Source organism: Ostrea edulis, chromosome 7 (genome assembly GCF_947568905.1).
Source record: "Ostrea edulis chromosome 7, xbOstEdul1.1, whole genome shotgun sequence".
Lineage (NCBI taxonomy): Eukaryota > Metazoa > Mollusca > Bivalvia > Ostreida > Ostreidae > Ostrea > Ostrea edulis.
In genome coordinates, this window is record NC_079170.1 from 4,299,755 (window position 1) to 4,327,288 (window position 27,534).

Sequence of the window (27,534 nt, forward strand, 5' to 3'; positions counted from 1 at the left end):
CCAATTTAAACGAACAAAAATTGCAGTCACCATTATCTATATTTTAAGACACATCAGCGTTTGTTCGCAGGTTGCAATTGAGACATATAATTAAGTACAGTTCATACATGTAGCTTTGCTTTAACAAAAAGGGGGAAGGGGGGTCGACAAGCAAAAACTGAAGAAGAAAGAAAAAAATCCACACACACTGTTACTCTTCTTGGCATGAAACGACTTAGTTTATTGATTTCATGATATTTTTAAATTACATTGTTCATTATATTATTTTACATGGAAGGCATATTTGTCACAAAAAGTGGAAAAGATGGGCACCCCTCTCCCAAGTTCTATTTGCCGGAAGTATAATTCTCTGTAGTATACGCCATGCTCTGGTGATGTTTGTAATTATATGACTCTGGTCCCCATATAATTTTTTAGATGTATTTTCTTACAGAATTGAACAAATTTAATGATTTCCAGAAAACATCTTTTTTTTAACATATAGAATCTTTCTGAAATTAAGGCCAATTGGAAAAGCAAGTTAACTTCAAGCAACAATTCATTTCTTATTTTATGAAGACCGTTTCTAATTAGACGGTAGGCGACGTTGATAATTAACTTACATTTAGAAATTTGTGCACAGCGATATAAAGAAATTTACGTATATATTTGGTGCATATTTATGAAGATGGGCATATAGGAGGGGGGAGGGGGGTAAAACTTTACTCAACATCCCAGATCGAAACAAACTAACATATGAAATTGAGATGTATTACAACTCACCATGCACCCAGTATTGCAAAATCAATAAACTAAGTTGCCAACAATTCTTGCAGAAATACATTGAATCTTTCAGCACCACACTTTTTCAGTCTACTTGTACTTAATTGACTTCATTACATTTGTATATGGGACAGTTTCACTTCAATGTTTATATAAAAAAATAAAAAGTATCTTATGAATTATATTAATTTGATATGGAATTATTTTTAAGTCCCCTGTAAACTGGCATCCAACACCAAAATACCCCACTGTTTGAACAAATCAAAATTCACACCCTTACAGAGTATGCATAATTTGATATTGTACTGTAATCAATTTGTTCTTGGTATTTTCAATGATTCAGCAGGAAATAATTCTGAATCATAACTCTTTTGTAGATAAACACTTGTCTTAGAAAATTTTAAATGAATATACAGTGTATATTACATATGTGTATTGCATATGTATTTTGTGTCCCTCAGTAAAATTCATAAAATTTAATAAAATGAACCTATATATGGCCCCATTATGTCCTCAAAACCATGTTTTAAAACCCTATACAACAATATTCACAGAGTTTTGTCATTTCTGTTCCTGTTGATTTACAGCAGATTTGAATGACCCATTCTATTTTGCATTTATTTCTCCTTGAAAGGGGTCCTAGATCCCCCTTTAAAAATAAAAAATTTGGTGAAAAGCTTACTTTGACCATTTGTCCCTACTACAGGTATAACCAAGAAAGTCAATATTCTATATGTACGGTATGTCATATATATCTATGCATATCCTCTTCATTAAATTTGCCTCCCATGAGGCTTTTTTTCACTTATGTACTGTATGAGAACTACAGGTATCTATCAAACACATCTAAATGACACTTTCAGAAAATTTATCATGTTTTATTAGCAAACACTTCACATGTTTATCATTATTACACTATTGATAGCCTCCCTGTCATACACACATATATATATATAATATGTAACATTGGAAAGGATTTTTTGTCTCTTTCTCAGCTTTCAATCCCTGTATACTTCTTGCACATATTTGAAAACTGGCGAAAAACGACAATTTTTTTTCATATGTCAGGAACTGAAATGAAGAAAATTATTTGTTACATTCAAATGTTGTTTCAGAAATTCAGACAACTCAAAATTCAATAAACATGTATGTTAGATCTGCTATAAAGGCAAATCTAATTTATACATATTTGTAATTATGTGTTTGTAAATTCTTTATATAATTTACTTGTGTTTATTCGACGTCACACGTCTTTACGCGACGTCGAACGTGCATGTCTATTGTGACGTAAAATAACAACTCAGAAAAACAACAATTTGATTTACTAGTTACATAGTTTACACTTGTAGTCGGCAGTGTAATAAGTTAGAGACACTATATTTTGAGAATCGTTTCATTACTACAGAAAATAAAGACATGTAAATATGGAACGCATATCTCTACATTTTAACATCGGACGAGCCGACGGCAACAATTCTCAAAATGTGTCATGAATTCTCAGATGCGTGCAAGTTAAAGGTCAGGTGCTAATTATCAAATCGTTTGAAGAAAATTGTGACAATTTCCCGTGATATTATAAATATGAATTCCAAAGAAGATTCGAATACCAATTTTACGGAAGTACGGAGATTGAGAACAACGCACCAGTCACAACTTACAAAATTATATAACGATATAGAGAAGAAGTTGGTGACTTACGATAATGTTGATATAGTGAAAACCTCAGCGAAGAAAGTACATGAACGATTTCATTCATTTCAAGAAGCTCATCTACAATGTCTGGATAAGTGTTCCGACAGTCAGATGACTGAAACGCTTGAAAATAATTTTGACAGCTGCAAAAGGAACTACGAGGAATTCTGTGAAAGAATATCACAATGGTTAAATCAAATTTCGGACATTGTTACTTTAAATGAACATCGCAGCGAGGTCGGAAGCTCTAAAAACAAATCCAGTGAAACCCGGGAAATCGATAATATGAGTTCCGTTTCCGCTACACCATCTGCGCGTTCGAGCCGCTCTCGATTTCGTGATGCCAGAGTTAAGCGCTTGAAAGCTGAACAACAGATCATAGCATTGGCTAGGAAACAGGAACTGGAACGTGCACGCAGAGAAATCGAAGACAAGGAGAAGATTATTGAACAACAAGCTGAACTTGAGATTGCGAGATTAGAGGAATCAGTCTGGCAGGAGGCGGTGATAGAAGACGAAGGTGAGACGCAAGAAGTGAGCGAATCAATGACGCACCAAAGAACCGAGGATCGCAGAAATGTGAGGTGTATACCGCCGTACGCAACGGAACCGGAAGTCGGAAACTCGATGAGTATGATGAACACGGTGACACAAACGGGTACTCAAGGGAGTTCTCATGACATCCAAGACCAAGGTAACCAAATGAAGGGACCAGGCGTCAGCTCAACTACTATCGATGTTGCATTCAGTAGATTAGCGTCCGTTCTTCAAGAAGGATTCAACCTTCCGAAACCAGAAATACTTAGCTTCGATGGATCACCCATGAACTACACTAAGTTCATTAAGAACTTTGAAACGAACATTGAAAACAAGATAAATGACAATAGTACTAGGTTAAGTTATTTAATTCAGTACTGCAAAGGTGAGGCTAAATCTTCTATTGAAGATTGCGTTTTATTAGAACCTACAGAAGGTTACAAAAGGGCACGAGAAATATTGTACTCTCGTTATGGTCGATCGCATGTTATTGTTAGGTCTTACATAGACAAATTAGTATACGGAGACCAAATTAAGGCATCAGATGTAGAGGAGCTATCTAGGTTAGCTCTTGAAATGCAGAAGTGTGAAATAACTCTTTCTCAGTTAGGATTTAGGTCAGATATAGGCAACTCTGATAATTTGAGACGGATTGTTAAGAGAATACCAATGCATTTGAGAACAAAATGGGTAGATATTGCACACTCGATCACTGAATCTGGTAGAGAGCCACGTTTCTCTGACTTAGTTAAGTTTGTAGATGACAAATCTAGGGTAGCAAATTCAATGTATGGTCTTGATCTCACGCGAGAAATTAAGTCACATGTAAAACCCAATCAATGTTTACAAAAACTTATGTTCATTATTTCATGCATTGTGGTCATCATTCCATGGATTTTCAGAATAGCAATTTTCTATCGGTATGACGACAGTGAACACGATGATAAGGACGATGCTGCACGTGACCGGAAGTTAACATTGCACTTTGCTTACTTTCCCGGCAGCATGCTGAGTTTCTTAACTCCTGTGCATGGCGTCTTCGTATTCTGCTACGCTATACTGGTAGCAGACAGTGTTTTATTTGGACTTCTAGAATTGATAAGTTCAGAACTGAAACGAAACATTGAAATTGTTCTTCGAAAGTGCTTCCGAGACATGCATGAATCTTCGTATTCGAGATCATTCGGATGGGCTATAAGAACTTTGCTTTATCCATTCAAGGAATATGGCGTTTTCGCCTTTTTCATCGTCGGAATATACTGGCTGTTCGTTTTACCAGTTATCATCATAGGTCTAGCATTTTATTGCGTACCAACACTTAACATCGTGTTGCGATTACTGTGTCATCTGATCATTGTGGTCTTCCCAAATTTCAAATTTGTATCCAGATTGAAAGAGAAAATCAGCGTAGTTGGCCTTCTCAGAAGAGAAACTATTGCTCGCCTGTCTACAAAATCAAGTGGTGGCTTTCGTACTGTACAGTTAGTAACCATTTTATTGAGCATATTGGCTTTGATGTCCTGTGTAATTTTAGTTGTCGAAGTCATTGTTTTCTTCGTTGAGATGATAGTCTATACCTTGATTGGTGTCATTCTCAATGCTTCTCAAACTCTGAAATACATTTCCTTATTCTTCATGTTGTCGCTGTATGCTCGAGACTGTTTTGGTAGCGTTACTCAGAAATACCAAGCTTTTAATCAAGCCATTCACAAGGCGCTTCTCGGAAGAGCGAAAGAACAGGTAGACAAGGTGGCATGGCAGACGGAAGATAGACAGCCAAACACTGCCTTCCAGATCAGCGTTGATGACCATAACGACCAGGTTATATTGATGGATTCCTTTCCTCATATGTGTAGTGGCGTCCTGAAATGGAGTGTTCCACGCGTTCTGTTATTTTTAGATAATCGCGACAAACCGTACATTACTCGAACATTCTTTTTCAAATCCGCCTACATTGATCACGTGGGTTGTCCTGGAAGTCTATACAAAAACTTAGTGAGTGCCCTGCGTCAGTTTTTGACAATTATTATATTTCTTTTGTTTGTTATAATTGTTGTAATGGCCTTTGGAAACGACTACTCAGTTTCTGGTGTTAATCAAATGCTGGCCACACTCGCTGGAGGTTTTCTACCATGGGTTTTCCGCAATGTTCTCTTCAAGCCTCCCGCTGACGTGGAGGTAGACACCTCTAGTCTGAGCTTCCAAAATCTCTTTGATAACGTGATCAAGAATTACAGACAGAACTGGCCGGTAGCTGACATTATTGCAGATTCAAAGCAACCTGAAAGTCAAGATGTAGAAACAATGGTAAATTCTTCTGCTGAAGGATCTTCTCCTTGTGAGGAAACTGGAAGTGTCACCAAGTTAAACGAGGTGCGTGAGAGGAGAAACAACATATTGATTGTGAACATGTCAACCAGGGTAAAATCTGAACGTGACATAACAGACGTTTGATGGCTAAATCTCTCCATTTCAATTGACATTACAGGTATATTATGTTTGATATTGAGGGTCTTTTTATGAAACATCTCAAATGCCCTCATTGAGATATTTTCCGTGTCCTATGGCGATATCGATGAGTTCATAGTTGCTGTATATATGTTGACGTACATAAATTGTCATCCATTATCCCCTTTTCCTTGTCTTTTATATATACTTGTTTATATTCATGTTGTACACATATACAATTGTTTATATTCATGTTGTAAACATACACTTGTTTATATTCATGTTGTACACATACACACTTGTTTATATTCATGTTGTACATATACACACTTGTTTATATTCATGTTGTACACATATACACTTGTTTATATTCATGTTGTACACATACACACTTGTTTATATTCATGTTGTACACATATACACTTGTTTATATTTATGTTGTACACATACACACTTGTTTATATTCATGTTGTACACATACATACTTGTTTATATTCATGTTGTACACATACACACTTGTTTATATTTATGTTGTACACATATATACTTGTTTATATTCATGTTGTACACATACATACTTGTTTATATTCATGTTGTACACATATACAATTGTTTATATTCATGTTGTAAACATACACTTGTTTATATTCATGTTGTACACATATACACTTGTTTATATTCATGTTGTACATACACACTTGTTTATATTCATGTTGTACACATACACACTTGTTTATATTCATGTTGTACACATATACACTTGTTTATATTCATGTTGTACACATACACACTTGTTTATATTCATGTGGTACACATATACACTTGTTTATATTCATGTTGTACACATATACACTTGTTTATATTCATGTTGTACACATATACACTTGTTTATATTCATGTTGTACACATATACAATTGTTTATATTCATGTTGTACACATATATACTTGTTTATATTCATGTTGTACATATACATACTTGTTTATATTCATGTTGTACACATATATACTTGTTTATATTCATGTTGTACACATATACACTTGTTTATATTCATGTTGTACACATATACACTTGTTTATATTCATGTTGTACACATATACACTTGTTTATATTCATGTTGTACACATATACAATTGTTTATATTCATGTTGTACACATATATACTTGTTTATATTCATGTTGTACACATACACTTGTTTATATTCATGTTGTACACATATACAATTGTTTATATTCATGTTGTAAACATACACTTGTTTATATTCATGTTGTACACATACACACTGGTTTATATTCATGTTGTACATATACAATTGTTTATATTCATGTTGTACACATACACACTTGTTTATATTCATGTTGTACACATATACACTTGTTTATATTTATGTTGTACACATACACACTTGTTTATATTCATGTTGTACACATACATACTTGTTTATATTCATGTTGTACACATACACACTTGTTTATATTCATGTGGTACACATATACACTTGTTTATATTCATGTTGTACACATATACACTTGTTTATATTCATGTTGTACACATATACACTTGTTTATATTCATGTTGTACACATATACAATTGTTTATATTCATGTTGTACACATACATACTTGTTTATATTCATGTTATACACATACACACTTGTTTATATTCATGTTGTACATATATACAATTGTTTATATTCATGTTGTACACATATACACTTGTTTATATTCATGTTGTACACATATACAATTGTTTATATTCATGTTGTACACATACATACTTGTTTATATTCATGTTGTACATATACATACTTGTTTATATTCATGTTGTACACATATATACTTGTTTATATTCATGTTGTACACATATACACTTGTTTATATTCATGTTGTACACATATACACTTGTTTATATTCATGTTGTACACATATACACTTGTTTATATTCATGTTGTACACATATACAATTCTTTATATTCATGTTGTACACATATATACTTGTTTATATTCATGTTGTACACATACACTTGTTTATATTCATGTTGTACACATACACTTGTTTATATTCATGTTGTACACATACACTTGTTTATATTCATGTTGTACACATACACTTGTTTATATTCATGTTGTACATATACACTTGTTTATATTCATGTTGTACACATATATACTTGTTTATATTCATGTTGTACACATATACACTTGTTTATATTCATGTTGTACACATACACACTTGTTTATATTCATGTTGTACACATATACACTTGTTTATATTCATGTTGTACACATATACACTTGTTTATATTCATGTTGTACACATATACAATTGTTTATATTCATGTTGTACACATATACACTTGTTTATATTCATGTTGTACACATATGCACTTGTTTATATTCATGTTGTACACATACACACTTGTTTATATTCATGTTGTACACATATACAATTGTTTATATTCATGTTGTACATATACACTTGTTTATATTCATGTTATACACATACACACTTGTTTATATTCATGTGGTACACATATACAATTGTTTATATTCATGTTGTACACATACACAATTGTTTATATTCATGTTGTACACATACATACTTGTTTATATTCATGTTGTACATATACACTTGTTTATATTCATGTTGTACACATATACACTTGTTTATATTCATGTTGTACACATACACACTTGTTTATATTCATGTTGTACACATACACACTTGTTTATATTCATGTTGTACACATATACAATTGTTTATATTCATGTTGTACACATATACACTTGTTTATATTCATGTTGTACACATACACACTTGTTTATATTCATGTTGTACACATATACACTTGTTTATATTCATGTTGTACACATATACAATTGTTTATATTCATGTTATACACATACACACTTGTTTATATTCATGTTGTACACATATATACTTGTTTATATTCATGTTGTACACATATATACACTTGTTTATATTCATGTTGTACACATACATACTTGTTTATATTCATGTTGTACAAATACACAATTGTTTATATTCATGTTGTACACATACACATTTGTTTATATTCATGTTATACACATACATACTTGTTTATATTCATGTTGTACATATACACTTGTTTATATTCATGTTGTACACATATACACTTGTTTATATTCATGTTGTACACATATACACTTGTTTATATTCATGTTGTACACATATACACTTGTTAATATTCATGTTGTACACATATACACTTGTTTATATTCATGTTGTACACATACATACTTGTTTATATTCTTGTTGTACTAAAAAAGAACTTTAGATTATCTAGTTGGAAATATGGATGAATACGTGTACATATTGGGTGTACAATTGACATGTTTATATCTTGCGGTGTTTGTGTAGTAGCATCTGTATTTGACGCACAAATCCAATGCATTTTCTTTGCTCTTCGTGTTGTGTGATATAGTTGTCGAAATAATGAAACTTTGTCATATACAGTTAATTTATCTCAAGGGGTTAAACTCTGAAAAATTATATTTAATCTGAAATTTCATAAATGTATTCAACAGTTTTATATGAAATAAACACATGTCGAAGTTTCATTGGCGAATGAATATTTAAATATTATATATTAAATGTCACAAAGGTCAACTCCATTGAAATATGAAAGAATGTTAAAGTCTTGCAAATACAAATGTGCATTCAGAGGGAGAGAGAGAGAGAGAGAGAGAGAGAGAGAGAGAGAGAGAGAGAGAGAGAGAGAGAGAGAGAGAGAGATAGACAGACAGACAGACAGACAGATAGACAGATGCAGGACGTGTGTATTTTGAATTCTTCGTGTTTCTGTTTAGGTGGTAGTTTTCATATACTGGTAACTGCAGTAAAGCAAACATGATAATTGTACATATTCGAACAGTGCGTGGCCGGGAAATCTAGCAGAGAGGGAAAAGTATACTAGTTTTTGTGCATGAGATAAATACTAAATTAAGGCAATACCAACCACCCAACTCCATGATTCGGGGCAAACTACTGCATGGGAGGGGGTATTATACAATGTTTGCTTCATATGGTGTTAAATTGCTACATGAATAAAGGATTCATTTGAGCATATAGCATGAATGGAAAAATTGACAATTCTCACATTCTGTTCATTCAGTAATAGTAATAACGAACTGTACCTGTCATACTTTTGACTTTTGGTTGTTGTATTTTTTTTTTATTTTTTTTTTTAGAAATATCAGTATTTCGTACACGCTTCACGAATGCCATTTCGGAAGATTTTCGTTTCACTAACTTTCATTCTGAAATTGTAACATAATTAAACTAAGATTTGCTACGATAGTAAATGTTCATAATGCTTTATGATTAAAAGTATTCGTACCAAACACAGAGCGAGCGATTCGTGCTGAAAACGTGAGCAGTGTGTGTCTCTCAGAATGTATGCGTTCGATGCAGTGACATGGTGTTCATTGTCTAAAGTATAAATGTGACGTGTCATTTATGTCTGTTTAAAATCGAAACCTTTAGAAATGTTGGTGATTGAAATAGATTACAAAAACAAAAGCAGTTCAAAAAATATAGGTCTCCAGTTTTAAAATCTCGGAAGAAATCATGACTCACTTTAAGCAAAGAGGGATAACTTTCGTTCCAATTCTAATAATTTCGTTCCAGTTTGTACGATGTTAATTAGAATCTCAGGTGTCAATCAAGCACAGCAATACCTTATTCTGTAATCAGTTTACCAATGGTTTCATTGATTGAGAGTGTGTGTAATTTCCCTACTACATGTATATACATCAGATGTTTGTTAAACATTTCTGTCTCAAACCATGTATGACATTACCTACATTATATATAATTGGAGCGTCCCAAGAAAACTATGTGCTACCTGTATTTAGTTTTAAAATCTATAAAGAATTGCATTCCTATACATTTATTACTATTTACATAGATATTCGTTGTAATGTAAAACTTAAAAATCGGAAATAACAATGACGTTTTAGAGCTACTATAGGCAAAAACAGTGTGCCAAAAGAGTGGAGTCAAATTCGTTGAAGGATAAGAGCTATGCGTGAGGGAGATAATCCTTAATTTTGAAATGAATTTCTAAATGTTATAACAGCAATTAAATATACATCCGTATGTTCAAGCTAGTAACGAAGTACTTAGCTACTGGGCTGTAGAGACCCTCGGGGACTAACAGTTCACCATCAGAGGCCTCGACCCAGGGGTCATAATGTAAAACTTATACGGTACCAATTTAATGTAATGTAATGACAATAGCCTCACACCACCCAATCTGTGAGAGGAAGTTTGTATGCCTGAGATCAGTGGAAGCCTTTCTCCTACTTAATGAGACACTCCTCTGTATACATGTCCATAACCATCCTGTTCTTTCTACCGGTGTATAACCATGATGAACAAACACCTGTCATTTATCTCTCGTTATATGTAAACATACGACTTTTGGAGGAATGACAATTTTCCCGATCCTTATCATTTCTTATTATCTATACATGTGTACATTTTTATAAACGTACCGAAGTAAGAAATCATGGCTGGACATTTTCAGTCAGTAAGTGGATTTCTATCATAATTTTCGATATTAGCACGCCTCCATATAGCCAAGTCTTTTGACATCAAATTTGAAAAACTACTTCCTACTTTCAGGTGGTAACCACAACACTGCTCGTATTAGTAAGCTCTGGAGATAGAGAGGTTTCTGCCGATTGTCCTTTGCCGTTACCCTGCGAGTGTAATGGAAATCAACAGATAGTATATTGTAGCAACAAAAACCTATCCTCACTCCCACCCATTCAAAAGTGTGAAGGACAATGGACGTTTTTTCTAGATGGTAATGGGATTGAGACAATATCTGATCATTATTTTTATGGTGTCGCGGTCAATTTTCTTAGTTTAGAAAACAATGCGATTCACTTGATCGGTGAAAATGCTTTCAATGGGAGCGAGGACACATTAAATTATTTTCATCTTGAAAACAACAAACTGTCAGAGTTACCAGTCGCGATTGGAAAGCTTCGGCAATTAACTGCCATTTCTATTCAGGGGAATCCCCTGACTGATTTGTCAGAGAGTGTGGTGAAAAATTTATCCTCTTCCCTTCAGTTGATTATTTTTGGGTCCAAGTCCATGACAAGATGGCCAAAGAACATGGACCTTCTCCCAAATTTATTTTCAATTGATTTATATGACGTACAATTTCCAGAGCTCCCCGACGATGCATTTTCCTTGTACCACAAGAATCTGACATTTCTTAACTTTTACAATACTGGGTTAACAAAACTACCAACCTCCATCAATGACTGCAGGAAAATTTCTACGATGCCATTTCAAAGAAATAAGAAATTGTCAGCTAATGCCATTACGGAATCTGTTACCCATGGTTTCCCCTACCTAACATCGATAACATTCCAGGACAACGGGTTAACAACTCTTCCATCCATCTTTTCAAAATCAAATCACATAGGAAGAATTTCTGTTGATAATGAGCCAATAGAATATCTTCGCGGTGACACCTTTCCGCCCCACTTGAGCAATTATTTGCACTATCTGCCAATCAATGGCACACAACTTACCCACGTGCCTCCAGTTTTGTCAAACTTAGACTCCCTAACAAGCCTAGTCATCACCAGCAGCCAGATTTCTGAGATTCAATACGAGGATTGCAATAAACTGTTTAACATAGGAACACTTTTCCTGAGTTATAACCCGTTGTCTCAGATCTCTGAAAATGCGTTTCTTAACAATAAACAACTTGGTTTCATAGTTTTGGATCACACCAATCTAACGTCAGTTCCAAAAGCACTTCTGAAAGCAGAGTCGCTACAAACTGTGGATATGACGTCATGTCCGGTGGAATGCTCCTGCACGAATCTTGACTGGATGAAGTCGTGGAAGTCCATCCCTACATTTTATGGAACATGCATTAATCTGAATGGGACAAGTTTAATGAGCTACATACAGAAAGAAATTCCGCATTGCCCAGATAGCATTTAAATCTCTTTTATCATTTTCTACATAATTCGCAGGGAACTTTGTAATTTCCAATGAATCTATAAAGAATGCGAGACAGAGAATTCTGGTACATGTTTTGAATGCATCCTCATCTACAAACTGTTCTTTACATTTCATGTACACTTATCAGATTTAGTATGTTATGCATTGTTTAAAATCTTTATCATGATATCGTATATATATATATGAAGAAGAGGCAATACTTAGAACTAGATAGCATGCCTAGGTGTCTAGTAAGAGGACAGACGAACCTATTTATATATGATTCATTATATATTACCCGATACAAAGTAGATTTAGAGTAGAGCATGCCTAGGTGTCTAGTAAGAGGACAGATGGACCTATTTATATATTATTCATTATATATTACCCGATACAAAGTAGATTTAGAGTAGAGCATGCCTAGGTGTCTAGTAAGAGGACAGATGCATTAATAAATCAGGTTTGAAATGATTTATCTGACAATTCTTTGACTTCTATCGATATTCTGGAGTTTAATCACCTACTTCCAGTCGTACTGAGTTTAGCCTTGTCTGATACACTATGTTTTATATGTAAAACTTATTCGGTACCAATTTTGATGCACCAGATGCGCATTTCGACAAATAATGTCTCTTCAGTGATGCTCAACCGAAATGTTTGAAATCCGAAATAACTATGAAGCTTTAGAGCTAAATATAGCCAAAAACAGCGTGCCAAAAAAGTGGAGCCAAATTCGTCCAATATCATGTTTTGAAATAAATATAATATTAAGTAATTACTATAATGATGATATATTTTATTTTAGTTTTTATTATTTTCCTTCTTCTATTTTAGCGAAGTCAAACTATTCATTATAACGACTATATACTTCGTGAGACGTCACTTTAAACAAGACTGTCAAGACTCCTGTAACATCAACGAATTTTTCAATACCTGCGCCGGTATAGAAGTTGATCATACGCCACACATGTTCTTGCATACCAAATAAATTAAGAAACATAAGTACCATATATAAATTTGATAAAGATGGCTGACAGTGTACCTAGCACATTCACATCTGGATTTGAAAGTACATATTTTTAAATATAGATAATTGGTTTATTGGTAAGATGATAATTGCGATAGCTGTATTTTTCAAACCGTACCGACATTTTTGATCAGCTTATGGTTTTTATGCTTTTTACCCCGTATTGGAAAGAGAGAAAACAAACAAGAGAAAACGAAAAATTTAAACATCCCCCCTGTCTCCATTTCTTTTATGAATGGATAAAGGATCTGTAAGTCAGATGTCCCTTTCAATAGGCCTCGGGTCGCTGTTTTCTATCAACATGCATGTTTAAATTTACATCCTTGGTTATCTGCTATAGAAGGTTTTCAAGAAGAGGTTACTTCTGTGGTTCAGTAAAGAATTAGAACAAAAAGAAATATTTCTACTCATATTTTTATTCATTATCTCATTTGTGTTTATGTATTTTTGTTTTGGGTTCAGAGAGCCTCTTAAATTTTCTTCTTTATTGGAACAATTGTTTGAAAATGAAATGTTTCACAAATTGTTAATTAGTGGCCCCAGTTTGAAATTATGGTTATGAATTGTTGAAATAAATGAAATGTCACGAGAATGGAAAAAAAAAACAGGTTTCTATTGATGACATAAACGTATGTTTTCGCCCATCTGATTAACTTTAGCTAATATCACGCATTGCTTTTAAAATATTAGATTTCTGCATTATTTTACGTATACATCCATGTTTTTATTTACACATTGAATGCGTTTTATGCTGTATATCCAACGCTATGTCTATTTTTGCCTTTTTTTAAAATCAATATTGGTTCTGAATAAAAATGATATCCGCCTTTCCTCACCTGAAGTCCATGTCCTATCATTAATCGGCCCTGATGACATCTCAAAGAATCGACGTGACAGAAAGCAAGCGAAGGCTAGAATTATCCCGAGGTTTAGATAAGTTATCTCTAATACGTGAAACAATTACAATCATTTCCTTTCACTGATCCGCGCCCGGTTTTTTTGTTTTTTGTTTTTTTTTCCTTACATGGAAATTATATTAGACACAGTGTAATATTAGAAATGCGTTTTAATTACAAATATCTATGATCTAACATTTGTACCATCTAAAATATACAACAGCCGGGTAAAATATATTGTCTTCATATATATATACAATATCATGATAAAGATTTTAAACAATGTATAACATACTAAATCTGATATGCCCTGGGTCGAGGCCTCTGCTGGTGGACTGTTGGTCCCCGAGGGTCTCTACAGCCCAGTTGCTAAGTACTTCGTTACTAGCTTGAAAATACGGATGTATATTTAATTGCTGTTATAAAATTTAGAAATTCATTTCAAAATTAAGGATTATCTCCCTCATGCATAGCTCTTATCCTTCAACGAATTTGGCTCCACTTTTTTGGCACGCTGTTTTTGGCTATATTTAGCTCTAAAACTTCATAGTTGAGCATCACTGAAGAGACATTTTTTGTCGAAATGCGCATCTGGTGCATCAAAATTGGTACCGTATAAGTTTTACATATATGATCTAACATTTGTACCATCTAAAATATACAACAGCCGGGTAAAATATAATGTCACATTCACCACCGTGTTGGCCTTTACTTTGACGAGTTACTGTATATATTTCAATATTACTTATTTCACGATTATGTATTGCTGTTGTGTGATGAAACTTCACGTCATCAATTATTTTGTAATTAAAGGAAAAATTAAAACTGAGACTGACTCTAGAAATTCGGACCGTCAGCATTTACTGTTTTGATTCGCATAAACACCGAGGGTTGGGCCCATATGTTTACATAGTGGTAGAAATTTCTAGCTTAATTGATAATTTAAGGCATTAATATATAATTTGTTTGTATAATGGGGGCATGAAGACCTATCCTCATTAACAAAAACTTTATATTTTCCCGTATTTGTAATTTTCACATTTTCTATATGTAAAGTTGAAAAGATCACTCTCGAGTTACTGCTTGATATTAACAGTTATAAATGTCAAGGGTTTTATTATGTCAAAATAACATCCATCGACATCACTTCCGTGCACAGACCAGCTGATCGACATGACAATTCAACGAAAGACAACTCGTATACTACTCGTAATTTACAACTAACTGGTCAGGTATTGCATTGAAAAAATAACATTTTGTGAATATTTTATTTTGTCGTTTTATCGTCCATTGTTTCTGAAATAGACAAAGATTTTGCATTGGTCCATTTCAGAGAGGGAAAGAAAAACCTGCATTGAAATATTATTTGTATACATAATCAAGGACGCACTAGACGTTTCTGACATTATCCCTGAAGTTATTGATATGGAGACTTCTTGTATGATTTTAAACATTGATTCACGTTTTTTATTGTAGTAATATTATCACACTCAATATATCGGCCTGGTTACCTTAGTTATTAGATCCCCTAGCCAGTGCTTAATGCAAGGGTTCCGGGTTCGATACCCCATTCTCCTAATATATTTTCTTTCTTTCTTTGCTACAATAATGTCAATTTATACAATACTTTACATTTTTATTTGCAACAATATTCAACTATCAAAATATGCTAAATCTACAACCAATATGGCATTATACCCCAATCTTTTGTAGAAAAGATGTATAATGCATGTAAATTGAACGTGAAATGTCACGATTAATTTTATATTATTAAGAAACGTAGCGTATTTTCTCAAAATCGTATTCAAAAACACACTGGAGATGTGAACATCCGGATTGTGTTATAACACTGCAGATTGAATTACGAAAGCTAGGCATTATCATGCACCCAATCCTGTGGATAATGAAGTGAGTTATTTTCGAAAGTCATGCACATAATTCAAATAAAAAAAATAATAATATTTATAGATCATTGCACAATGTTCTGAATCTTCCCGGTATTGTTGGAGTGTCTCGTCCTCATACTCAGAATTTTGTAAACCTTCTTTTGAGTCCCACACTGAAATACTTAATGATATTGCTTCTACGCAGTCAGTCACCTTCAAAAAAAAAGATCTTGTTAGAAAGAAAAGAATTTATACGATTGTCAATTTCTTTAACAATGAGACATCCTTTGATATATGGACGGCATATACAACGTGTTGAAAATAAAGGGTTGGATATGTTTTGTGTCCTTACATGTATCAGAATTTGAATGTTGACGAGTGTGTACCACGTTGTTATATACAAGTTGTCAGATTCTATGTCATGTTTTGTAGAGGAGTCCAACTGTCAATTAGAAGGTTTGTCAAAAAACCCCAGTGTCGATGGATTATTTGTCGATGAGTGATCAGGAACCACGAAATAACACATATGACCGGTCGACAGTGAAATGACCTGGGATCTGTTATTGTCATACTCTTAATTTTGTATTCTTTATATCATTGCTTTTAGATTGATGTACGTTATTTTTATTTTTCATAGGTCGCAACAACAATCAACAAACATCTGCCGAACAATACAATATTGTAAAGATTATATCCTCATTCTCGAGGGAAAACTCTTGTATTAAGAATGTATGATGAATTTGGGATATTTGAAAAGAATAGAGACGGTTCATATTGCCGTAAGTTATAAATAGTATTGGCAAATGTGTAGTATTGCCCAGTGATGTGTCGCCCTAAACTTTAAATATTTTTTTATAGTTTCTCCCTCTCTCTCTCTTTCTCTCTCTCTCTTTCTCTCTCTCTCTCTCTCTCTCTCTCTCTCTCTCTCTCTCTCTCTCTCTCTCTCTCTCTTATACATTGATTTAGGCATTGTTGTGTATACCGGAACTGTCACGACCTGTTTTAACATTTAGGTCTTTCTCGGCCGGGATTCAAAACCCAACTTTCCGCATGCTGAGTGAACGCTCTACCTTAAGACCACAGAAAATTCATAGGATGAGGTGAATACTCCAAGTGAAGCTAGCAGTAACAAGAAAATAAGAACAACAAAATCTATTTGTAACAAGAGATTCAGGCTCAAAGGATACCCATTTGGAGAGTTTAGAAAAGTGATGAATTTTTGTTTATGCTCTATACATTCTTCGGTTTGTATGAAGCTTATTAAACGAAAAATCAGATAGGTTTTCATTTGACTTTTTGCCATGTGTACTCTGAAATAACTTTCAAATTTAAAGTTGTTTACGACATTATTTCCACACCCTTCCATACCATGCAATAACTTATAGAATGTGAACTTTATAGCCACGCCTATTCATATGACAGACATATACTAGTATGGGGAATTACTTGTTTTTAGTCATCAAAGAAAATACACCGTATCAATGCCACAATGTAATGTACGGAAGATAGATGATGTAAACACTGACAGCAGGTAATAAACGTACGCTTTTACAGTCAAATACTCTCATTTGACATTACATTTTTTTTTACAAAAATTATAGGTTTTGAAGTGATGACATATCCCATGGAAACGAATTCCATTCAATAAAAGCAACTGACCTCAACAATGTATTTGTCGCATTAAACAAAACGATAGATGTGTTTAACAGTCACTCTAGTTTGTGTAGTATTTTAAGTCGCATTTGATAAGTGTTCCCTCATGTAGAATCAATGCCAGCTTTCGTTGACGTACCACACGTTGTGAACTACTTAGGGTACTCGGGACAGTAGTGGTGGTGGTTCTTTATCGCGCCAACACCTTAGTGTAAACATTCACAGACAGAAATATGATATATGTAATCCAATATCCACTCAAATAAAGTTTAAAAGAATGAAATTAGAAAAAAAACATTCGCGTTCAATAACCTTGTGGAACTAGTGGAGAGTGCGATATGGAAGTCAGATATAGGCCGTACATTTGTCAAGATCAAAACATGGGCTTTATTGAAAACGCTTTGTTTACAAAATATGCACTATCGAACGCACTGCTTTTGAAGGACAGTTTTTTAAATAACAGTCGACTAGTTTAATCAATATCAGATGCACAGATGGTGTGTAACATATCCTGCTGTAAAGTGTACCACGTTTGAGTTTGAAATTGTCCAATAAACACCATACACTGTGCTCAAGGAAAGTCCGTGCTTTTACGTATCCGGTTTTAAATTTTAAACACCGACTAGAAAGTTCCAGTTATAACTTCTTTGTTTGATGTTTGTAGTTTACGAGAACTGTACGAGTCAAATTTAGCATTCAAATTTGAATCTTAGATATATTTACCATGAATTATTATAGTGTGAAGTCCTCACTTGCTCCAATGGTACAAAGCAATGTAATATCTACATTGAAAGGCTCATAGGCTTAAAAGGCTCATAGCTTGCAATCTAAGCCTGAACAAGTTAAAAATCATACATAGGCGTGATCCTCACAGTGGAATTCACACTGAATTTTAGGGAGTGTGTTTGGTTCAAAGAAACCCAGAATTATAAATCCTCAGAAAATCATCAGCAAAGTTGTTGAATATTTGAACTCTTCTTCACAAGTACTTTCAAGAAACAAAATTATTTGTACGTGAGCTGTAGTTGCTAGAATCTACATATATGTACACTATATTTATTTTTTCTATAAATATGAGATAGCATGTATGTATTTTTATGTATTATATGATTGATAGCCAAACAAAAAAAGAATAACACAGACACCAAAAAAATTGTGAGAAAAAGGAAGGGGTGGGGGTGCACACCCCCCCCACTCCTTGTGTTCTAATTGTCTGGTAGGACAAAATTTTCAGTATGTTTTACACACACACACACACACACACATATATATATATATATATATATATATATATATATATATATATATATTGTCATATTCTGTTAATCTTGATTTTAAGACTGTATTTGCTGTTACAATTTACTATTTTCAAAGTGTGCAAAGAATAATTGTAAAACTTAAATTTAAAAATGGGGGTTTACATATTCAAGAGACCATTTTGCAGAATATCTCTGGTCAACTATGGTAAAATATGTTTTTTTCTTAACCTTAGATATAATTCTAAATATTTTTAAAGAAAAACTGGCATGTAAACAATTTAGATTTTGAGAATTTTTCAAAATTGCGATATTCTGTGATTTTTTTCTGAAGGATGTGAGCAGATTAAACAGCAATTGTGTATGTTTTCAATTGAATATCTTTAAAAATTCTCTCAGTAAATGAATAGCTATTGGTTTTTATATATTAGAGCTTAATATGATGTGCTTTGGTGCATATTTTAAATAAAACATGAGATAATGCATTCTTGTGTTAGAATTTGGCTTTTGCATTTGGGGGTATATGTGCTCTGTAGCACATAGTATAAAAATAAACCTGCAAAGGTATGTCTTATATGGGCTTTTTAGTTAGTTTATGAGTTGTTAAAGTTATTTAAATGGAAAAAAAATTGATTGACAGAAATTTCTAATAGTATTTACCTACCTTAAGTTTAAACATCCTCACCATAAAAGAAGTAGGAGGTGGTCAGCATGCATCTATTCCTAGACTTCTGATTATTCGTATTATGCTAAATCTAAAAATGTTGAATATGATAACATAAAAGCGAGGTATATACATGTACACATGAATGGAAATTAAGATACATATATTTTGTTGAGTAAACCATATGTTATAAATAAATAAGAAATGTGACACATTAGAATTCATATACAAAATTAGAATTTATTATTTACCTATAGAATACGGTATAAGCAGTCAGAATAGTTTAGGTTGCTTTTTCTGAACATCATAAATGAACTTGAGCATGGATTTTCGTGCATTTCAGAATATGTGTCCAATTCGCTGTTTTATTGCCATATACCCCTGTGTGTCTTTGTGAAAACTGGAGCTCGGCAGTGCTTGTGATTCCTTGTTATTAATATTGATGTTAATCGTAAATAAGCTCCTCTACTGAAATGAAACACTGTACTGCAGTTAACACTAATTCATATAGTATCAAGTTCATCAGGGTAGACTCAGAAAAACATGGGCCCAATGACAGTATGTGTTTGATTTTGAATAATATTAGTGTATTGAACTAAATTTTGCTTAACATTCTTTTATTTTGATTGATTGTGATTCAATGTTAAAGTTTACATTTAAGCATTAGTTTAATACTCACAATGAACTTGCTAGTTATTGCAGACATATTCCGCCTCTTGAATTGCAAAGCTAGGAAATCAAATACACCAGCATAGGGTACCTCTTGATTGTCTTTCTTATATCGAATTTTACAATAGTAGAATGTTTGAAATGAACTCGCGTCTGACATGTTACGAAAGGGTATGCTATGAAATTGAGAATTCTGTTACATACTGTGCAAAAAGAAAAACGACGAGGGTCGTGTCCTTTGAAATAATGAATTTTTAACATTCAATTCAAGGTAATTGACCCAAATATTGAAACAACAATTATTTTGTTTATTCTTACTTTGTGGATATTTTGTAAATAATTTCCCTTTTCAAAGCAGAACTTAGAAGAAAAAAATTCGGAAACTGTGAATTTCAATTTCAGAACTCTTAAACATCCATACCTCCAATATTAAATGGCTTTATATACAATCTGAAATCACATGTGAAAATTTCAACCAGCAGGCATGTTCAAGAAGCTATCTTAGGGCTAAGCTATGTCCGAAGTATATTTTAGGTCAGTTACTTGAAACCATGCAAAATCTTAGGCCTCGCTATACGATCGTCCTAACTTTAGGACAGGGAAAATAATCTTAAGTTTGTAAACATGGCAACATTCATTATAGTGACTTTTGTAAATAGGAAAAAATCTGATTGAAGGTGTGTATGACAGTCATTTAAATTTCATGAATGTGGTATCTAAATTAGCTGCAATAATGTAGCCTTCTCCAACTTCTTTTTGGGGGACTACAAGTCGTTAGGATCTCCGTCAATGTGCAGATGCGGAAGTGATTCACTCCCGCGACATTTTGATCATTCTAAACATTTCCTGGTTTTCTATGTTTAAAAAGAGTAATTTAAAATTGAAATATTTGAAAAAAAATTATATAGATATACACTAATCATCCTTAGTCTGAATTCCAATTTGGAATGTTTTCCACTGATAATTTATGCTTATATCATTTTATGTCGTATTAACCTTCCTCAAACCATACTGAATCATAATGTAAGTGTTTCATTCTCACACATCTCACTCAACATATTGACAAGGTCGTGTTCCTACATTATGAGGAGAAAAGTGTTCAGGTCTATCGAATGATAAAATAATCACAAAATCTATAATCTAATGTTGCAATTTAAGGCACGAAATATTCTCATCAGGAGTCATGCATGGTCAGTTAAATTTTGCATTTTGTAAAATAAAAGCTATATAAATAAAAACAAACTGCTAATCGAAATATTTACATGTTGAAGTTTGCAGGGAAACGCTAAAAATGTTACAGGTGCTTTATCTGCTGATTTGTATGGTTGCCTTGTCTCGATCTGACTGTCCGTGTAAGAATGAAATAAGAAACTACAACATCTGCACGAAGTCTGCCAATTCATGTGGTCTTCACCTCAGCGAATTTGAAGAGTGTATAAAGAACAGATTTACTTCAATGGAGACCGAATTGACAACTTTGAAAACATATCTTCCAGGTCTGTTTAATCAATATAAATGTACAATTTTAAAAAAAGAAAATCCTGCTCTATGATTTTATTTCATGAACTTTCATGAAAATGTAATTTTTAATGGGCACCCATTTGAAACAAGCATTAAGTTTTAAGATATTTTAACATGCTGTTAAATTTAACTTTGTGGTCTAAATCATGTTGTTCAAACATACAGGTAAAAAGCCTGTCTCTTTCATGGCTCAGCCATCCTCAAGGTTCAAATCTTCGTCTGGGAAGTTTCTTAAATTTGGAAGAGTTACAACCAATAAAGGGAACGGATACGACGGCAAGACTGGTGTGTTTACCGCCCCTGTAGCAGGAACCTACTCCTTTACTCTTACCATCGGTATGCCTACACCCTCCAGCACGTCAGACTACTTGAGGTTACATATACTACATAACAATTATCAAGTTGGATTTTGGTGGACTCCATGGGTGGGAAAGTGGATTAAAATCTCCGAAAATATTCTTCTTGACATGAAGAAGGGAGACAACGTACGCATCAAGGTGTACTCATGGCCAAAAGAGTTTCAGTATATCGGAGGTACAACCCATTCCAACTTCAATGGTTTCTTAATACAATGAAGGAAACATTTACATAATGAATCTGAAATGAAAATTGATAAATAAATATCTGACCAGCATCAGTTTAATTGATTTAATCAGTTGCTTTATCTCGAACATAACAGTGATGTGTCACTGAAAATGAGTAGCCCTCATCAACATTTTTCCTATTACTATCATAACCTTTGAAATAAGTTCTTAAAGCATTGCCATCTAATTATCTTCACGTTATCTTCTAAACAATATCAGCGTAGTTGTTGCCATTTGCGCATTGATATTCATATGAAGCAGAATTTATTCAAAAACTTCTACGTGAGAAGAAAGAATCTCTCGCAGTGACCTTCAATTCGACTTTTAGATATATCGATGACGTTTTGTCTATTAACAATGATAGCTTTCATTCATATGTCGATTTGATATATCCCTGTTAGCTCGAAATAAAGGACACCACAGAGTCGTCCACTTCTGCTTCATACTTAGATATTTGATTGCAAGTAGACATTAACGGCAAACTAACAACTCAACTGTATGACAAACGGGATGATTTCAGCTTCTCCATCGTCAACTTCCCACATTTATGTAGCAATATTCCATTATCACCTGCATATAGTGTTTATATATCTCAACTGATTCGATATGCAAGAGCTTGTTCTGGGTATAGTCAGTTTTTAAATCGAGGTAAGCTACTGACAAACAAGTTGATGGTACAGGGATTTCAACAGTCTCGATTGAAGTCAGCATTTCGCAAATTCTATGGTCGTTATAACAATCTAGTTCGTCAATACAACCTCGCATTGGGTCAAATGCTGTCTGACGTGTTTCATACCGATTGTTAAGCCGTTCTTGGCACACTGATTTTGACTGCGGATAACTCCGTTTACCTGATCAGGATATGGGGCTCACGGCGGGTGTGACCGGTCAACAGGGGATGCTTACTCCTCCTAGGCACCTGATCCCACCTCTGGTGTGTCCAGGGGTCCGTGTTTGCCGAACTATCTATTTTGTATTGCTTGTAGGAGTTATGAGATTGATCACTGTTCGTTATCTTCACCTTGCATTGAAGAAAATATGTAAAGATATACCGTAAATCTTAATATTTTTGCGTCGATTTATTTTTGCGAATTTGAGTAAAGAGCCTATATATTTATTTTCATGTTTCTTATTTTTACGAATTAATGGTGGAGCTATGCTGCATTTTCAATTAAAAGCACAGGTCTTTCCTTTCTATTAAAGTAAAATTGACGACCATAGAATTTGCGAAATGCTGACTTCAATCGAGACTGTTGAAATCCCTTTGCCATCAACTTGTTTGTCAGTGGCTTGCCTCGATTTAAAAACTGATCATACGTAGAACAAGCTCTTGCGTATCGAATCAATTGTCAAAATCGCATTGATCGAAAAGGTATAAATCTATCAAGAAGGGTGCAGACTAAAAGTGAAATTAAAACTTTTAACAAAAGGTTTGAAATTTACCCCTACTCCAAAAAGTAATCACCAGGAAATGAAAAGAGACATCAAAGAATATACACGGATATTAAGAGTGGTCGAGTTCTTTCAAAATTGTGAAAGTGATGATGACCATGCTAATGAAACAAATTTGGTTAAAAATAAATCAAGCTTTAATCCAAAGAAAGGGCGTAACAGCGTATTAGACATAGTATGTGATACGTTGCAAAATTATCCATTGAATGAAAATAGTAGTGTGAAGGCCATTCAAAATATTTCAACAAAAGAAGAGGATGATGCTTTAAAACATTTCTCAAATGATAAACAATCGTTATAAAAGAAGCTGATAAGGGTGGTGCTGTAGTCGTAATGGATTCAAATTACTACAGAACACAAATCATGCAGACACTTACTAATACGGAATTCTATGCAGCAATTAACAAAACCCAAGATATAAAGGTCTTACAAAACATTAAAAAAAACTGTTAAACAAATATCCGTCGTCACTTACCGAAAATGAACAGGATTTGGTAACAAACTTTGAATTTAGAGAGATTTGTTTTTATGGGTTACCGAAAGTCCATAAATCGGAAATGATCAAACAGGCAATAAAAACTCAAAATTCCGAGTACATCACCTGTAAAAAATCCAGAGGATCTCACATTCCGTCCAATTGTAGGAGGACCTTTAGCGCCGACTCAACGTCTTAGCAACCTTTTAGATATTGTTCTCAAACCTTTGTGCTGCGAAGTCAAAAGCTAGGTTCATGATGATCTGGACTTTTTACGGCATCTACCTAACAATGTGGGGATCAATGATATATTAGTTACTCTGGGTGTCGTAAATTTATATTCGAACATAACCAGCACACTTGGACTCCAGGTATCAAGTTTCTGGATCGACAAACAGAGAGAAAAAAATTGATAGCCGTTTTGCTAAAGAATTTTTAATAGAGGCAACAAAATTAATTTTTAAAAATGACACTTTCAATTTTGATGACAAACACTTTCAACAAATCAAAGGTACCGCCATGGACACCACAATGGCCCCTACATACGCTACCTTAACGCTCAGGGTTTTAGAGGTACTTATGTACGAGCAAATTCACGAAACATTCGGCGAAGAACTTTGTGAAAATACCAAACGTCACTGGAAAAGATATTTAGATGACTGTTTCATTATTTGGAATTAGAGTGATGAATATCTGACAAAGTTTCGTACCATTCTAAATAATATAGATCCAGATATAAAATTCACGGTCGACCAGAGTTCCACGAGTATTCCATTCCTTGATGTACTGGTTACTAAACAATATGATAGATTAACAACAGACATATACTACAACTGTACAAGAGTATGGATACGCATCGATATCGTCACTTTGGATCATCTCATCCCAGACACACAAAGCGTTCTATTCCGTACAACCTAGCTAGGAGGATTTGCACCATAGTCAGTGATGAACACACAAGAGAAGAATGTTTACATCAACTTGAAATTTACTTGACAAAACAATATTACCCTAAAAACATAAATAAAGATGAAATAAAGAAATCCAAGGCGCCTAACAGAGAAATTATCAACCTGCCTCCACGAAACCATGTAGATTCCAAAATATTACCATTTGTAACCACCCATCACCCAAAAAACCTTAATACGACTCCTGTGGTTCATCAACTTAATAATATTCTGAAATCAGATGAAAAGATGACATATGTCCTCCGAAATGACAAATTCATTAACAGTAAAAAAAACATCTCCGTAGAATACTATGTTCATCTAAATTTCATAGAAAATCCGATTTCCGAGTCAACAGATGCAAAGATCCCCGGTGTGGAACTTATCCATATATAAAGGAGGGACAAACTTTCAATTTAAACGGAAAGGAATTCACCATAAATGCGGATATGTCTTGTGGCTCTAAGAATTTGATATATGTTATTATATGCAAGGTGAAGGTAACGAATGGGTGTAGACAAATCTATATCGGAGAGACAGGAACAACTCTTAGAGCGTGTACAGAATTCGTGTACATAAGCAATACATTCAAGTACCGGAATACCGTAAAATAAAACTGAGTGAACATTTAGTCGTGTGTGGAAATAGACATTTTAACGTTTTTCCTTTTTACAAACTTTTCACGGACAATTTAGTGGAGAGGAGAGAAAAATAAAAATATTTCATTCGCTCATTTAGACCTATGCTTAAGAGCTTGTCTACGAGAAAACAATGCATGCAAATATATAAAGATGAAGGAAATGGTGATCATCAATATTATTTCTAATCACCTATATCATTTGAGTATATGGTTGGCATAATTATAATTTGAGGTCAATTTATCGATAGGTCGTTTCTATTTTTAGTAACAGCGCAGTCTTTGAACATAAGAAAAATCCTTAAATATTAGGGTTTTATCTTTTCAAAAATGCAAATCAATTCTGAAGACTTATGAAAAGAATTGAATTTTAAAGATATTTCCATGTAAACCATTTATGGAGAAAACATGTTTGACATCATAAGTGTCCATATAGAGATTTCATGGAGCCTGTAATTTGGCATTGTGCCAAACTTTTTCATATCGTGTTATATTGTCAATTTTGAAATAGATGTTGCTGCAAAAGTAACCCTTAAATTACTTTAAAAGTGTATAATACTTGAATATCAAATCCTTGTCTGTAAAATATAAAAAAATCCTATTTTGGACTCTTGGCCGTTCATTTGCAATTAAAATCTAAAAACTGACAAAAATGCAATTTACCAAAATCTGGAATCGTACCAAATTTGTGACCTTTGTGCACTTAAACGGAAGTAAAATATTAGAGTCTCACTAAACAATATAAATGTGTATATCCAGTTGTTTTACAAACTGTGTAATTTTTTTTAAAAATCATTAACCAGTGAGAATTTTTAAATAGAAAGGGTAAAATATACATAATTTTACCCTTTTGTCAGAACAAAAGTGCTATTTATAGTAACATGGCTGCAAATGCCTGTCCAATGACTACATTCCCGAAAAAAATATGCCAAAGTATTTGATTTTGATGTACTTTATTACACTCAAAATATGTTGTTGATCCGACAACCTTGCTTCCATCACATTTTGCATGATTTTCTCGTAGACAAATAGGTTAATGTAAAGTCTTTGTATTACGTCACAATAATACGCTCCAAATTACTCCCTCTGTATTGTGACGTCATTATATTGTTAAAGTTATAACAACGAAATTTGTTTTCATAATGTAAAACGTCTGAAGATTTTTTAAAAATGAAAGCGCTTACGTTTCACAATGTGTTGTCATATTTCATTTAATATTTTACCGATATGTGTGTATATATATATATATATATATATATATATATATATATATATATATCCAAATTGTGTTTTTAAAAAAATCACAGTGTCCGGTATAAAATATTAAAAGAAATAGAATATATATATATATATATATATATATATATATATATATATATATGTGTGTGTGTGTGTGTGTGTGTGTGTGTGT

The 27,534-nt window shown here is 33.4% G+C and overlaps 3 protein-coding genes across 3 annotated transcripts; all 3 read left to right on the forward strand.

Moving 5' to 3' along the window:
• Positions 1-2,343: 2,343 nt before the first annotated feature.
• LOC130047581 (uncharacterized) lies at positions 2,344-5,631 on the forward strand. Its single transcript, XM_056142905.1, has one exon. It carries the CDS (start codon positions 2,344-2,346, stop codon positions 5,443-5,445), a length of 3,102 nt encoding a protein of 1,033 aa, XP_055998880.1. The 3' UTR covers positions 5,446-5,631.
• A 5,327-nt stretch (positions 5,632-10,958) lies between these two features.
• LOC130047690 (leucine-rich repeat-containing G-protein coupled receptor 5-like) lies at positions 10,959-12,927 on the forward strand. Its single transcript, XM_056143077.1, has 2 exons — positions 10,959-11,014; positions 11,110-12,927. The coding sequence occupies exons 1-2, from the start codon at positions 10,994-10,996 to the stop codon at positions 12,454-12,456; spliced, it is 1,368 nt and encodes a 455-aa protein (XP_055999052.1). The 5' UTR covers positions 10,959-10,993; the 3' UTR covers positions 12,457-12,927.
• Positions 12,928-21,754: 8,827 nt separating this feature from the next.
• On the forward strand, positions 21,755-22,665 carry LOC130047698 (cerebellin-3-like). The gene is made up of 2 exons (XM_056143088.1): positions 21,755-22,003; positions 22,194-22,665. Exons 1-2 carry the CDS (start codon positions 21,799-21,801, stop codon positions 22,601-22,603), a joined length of 615 nt encoding a protein of 204 aa, XP_055999063.1. The 5' UTR covers positions 21,755-21,798; the 3' UTR covers positions 22,604-22,665.
• Positions 22,666-27,534: the final 4,869 nt, after the last annotated feature.

What these genes read in the sequence shown, in the direction of transcription:
- LOC130047581 (XM_056142905.1), top strand. Translation starts at nt 2,344, where the DNA reads ATGAATTCCAAAGAAGATTCGAATACCAATTTTACGGAAGTACGGAGA.
- LOC130047690 (XM_056143077.1), top strand. Translation starts at nt 10,994, where the DNA reads ATGGCTGGACATTTTCAGTCA. An exon ending in TGGCTGGACATTTTCAGTCA is followed by an intron (nt 11,015 to 11,109) that starts GTAAGTGGATTT and finishes TCCTACTTTCAG; the next exon opens with GTGGTAACCACAACACTGCT.
- LOC130047698 (XM_056143088.1), top strand. Translation starts at nt 21,799, where the DNA reads ATGTTACAGGTGCTTTATCTGCTGATTTGTATGGTTGCCTTGTCTCGA. An exon ending in TTTGAAAACATATCTTCCAG is followed by an intron (nt 22,004 to 22,193) that starts GTCTGTTTAATC and finishes TCAAACATACAG; the next exon opens with GTAAAAAGCCTGTCTCTTTC.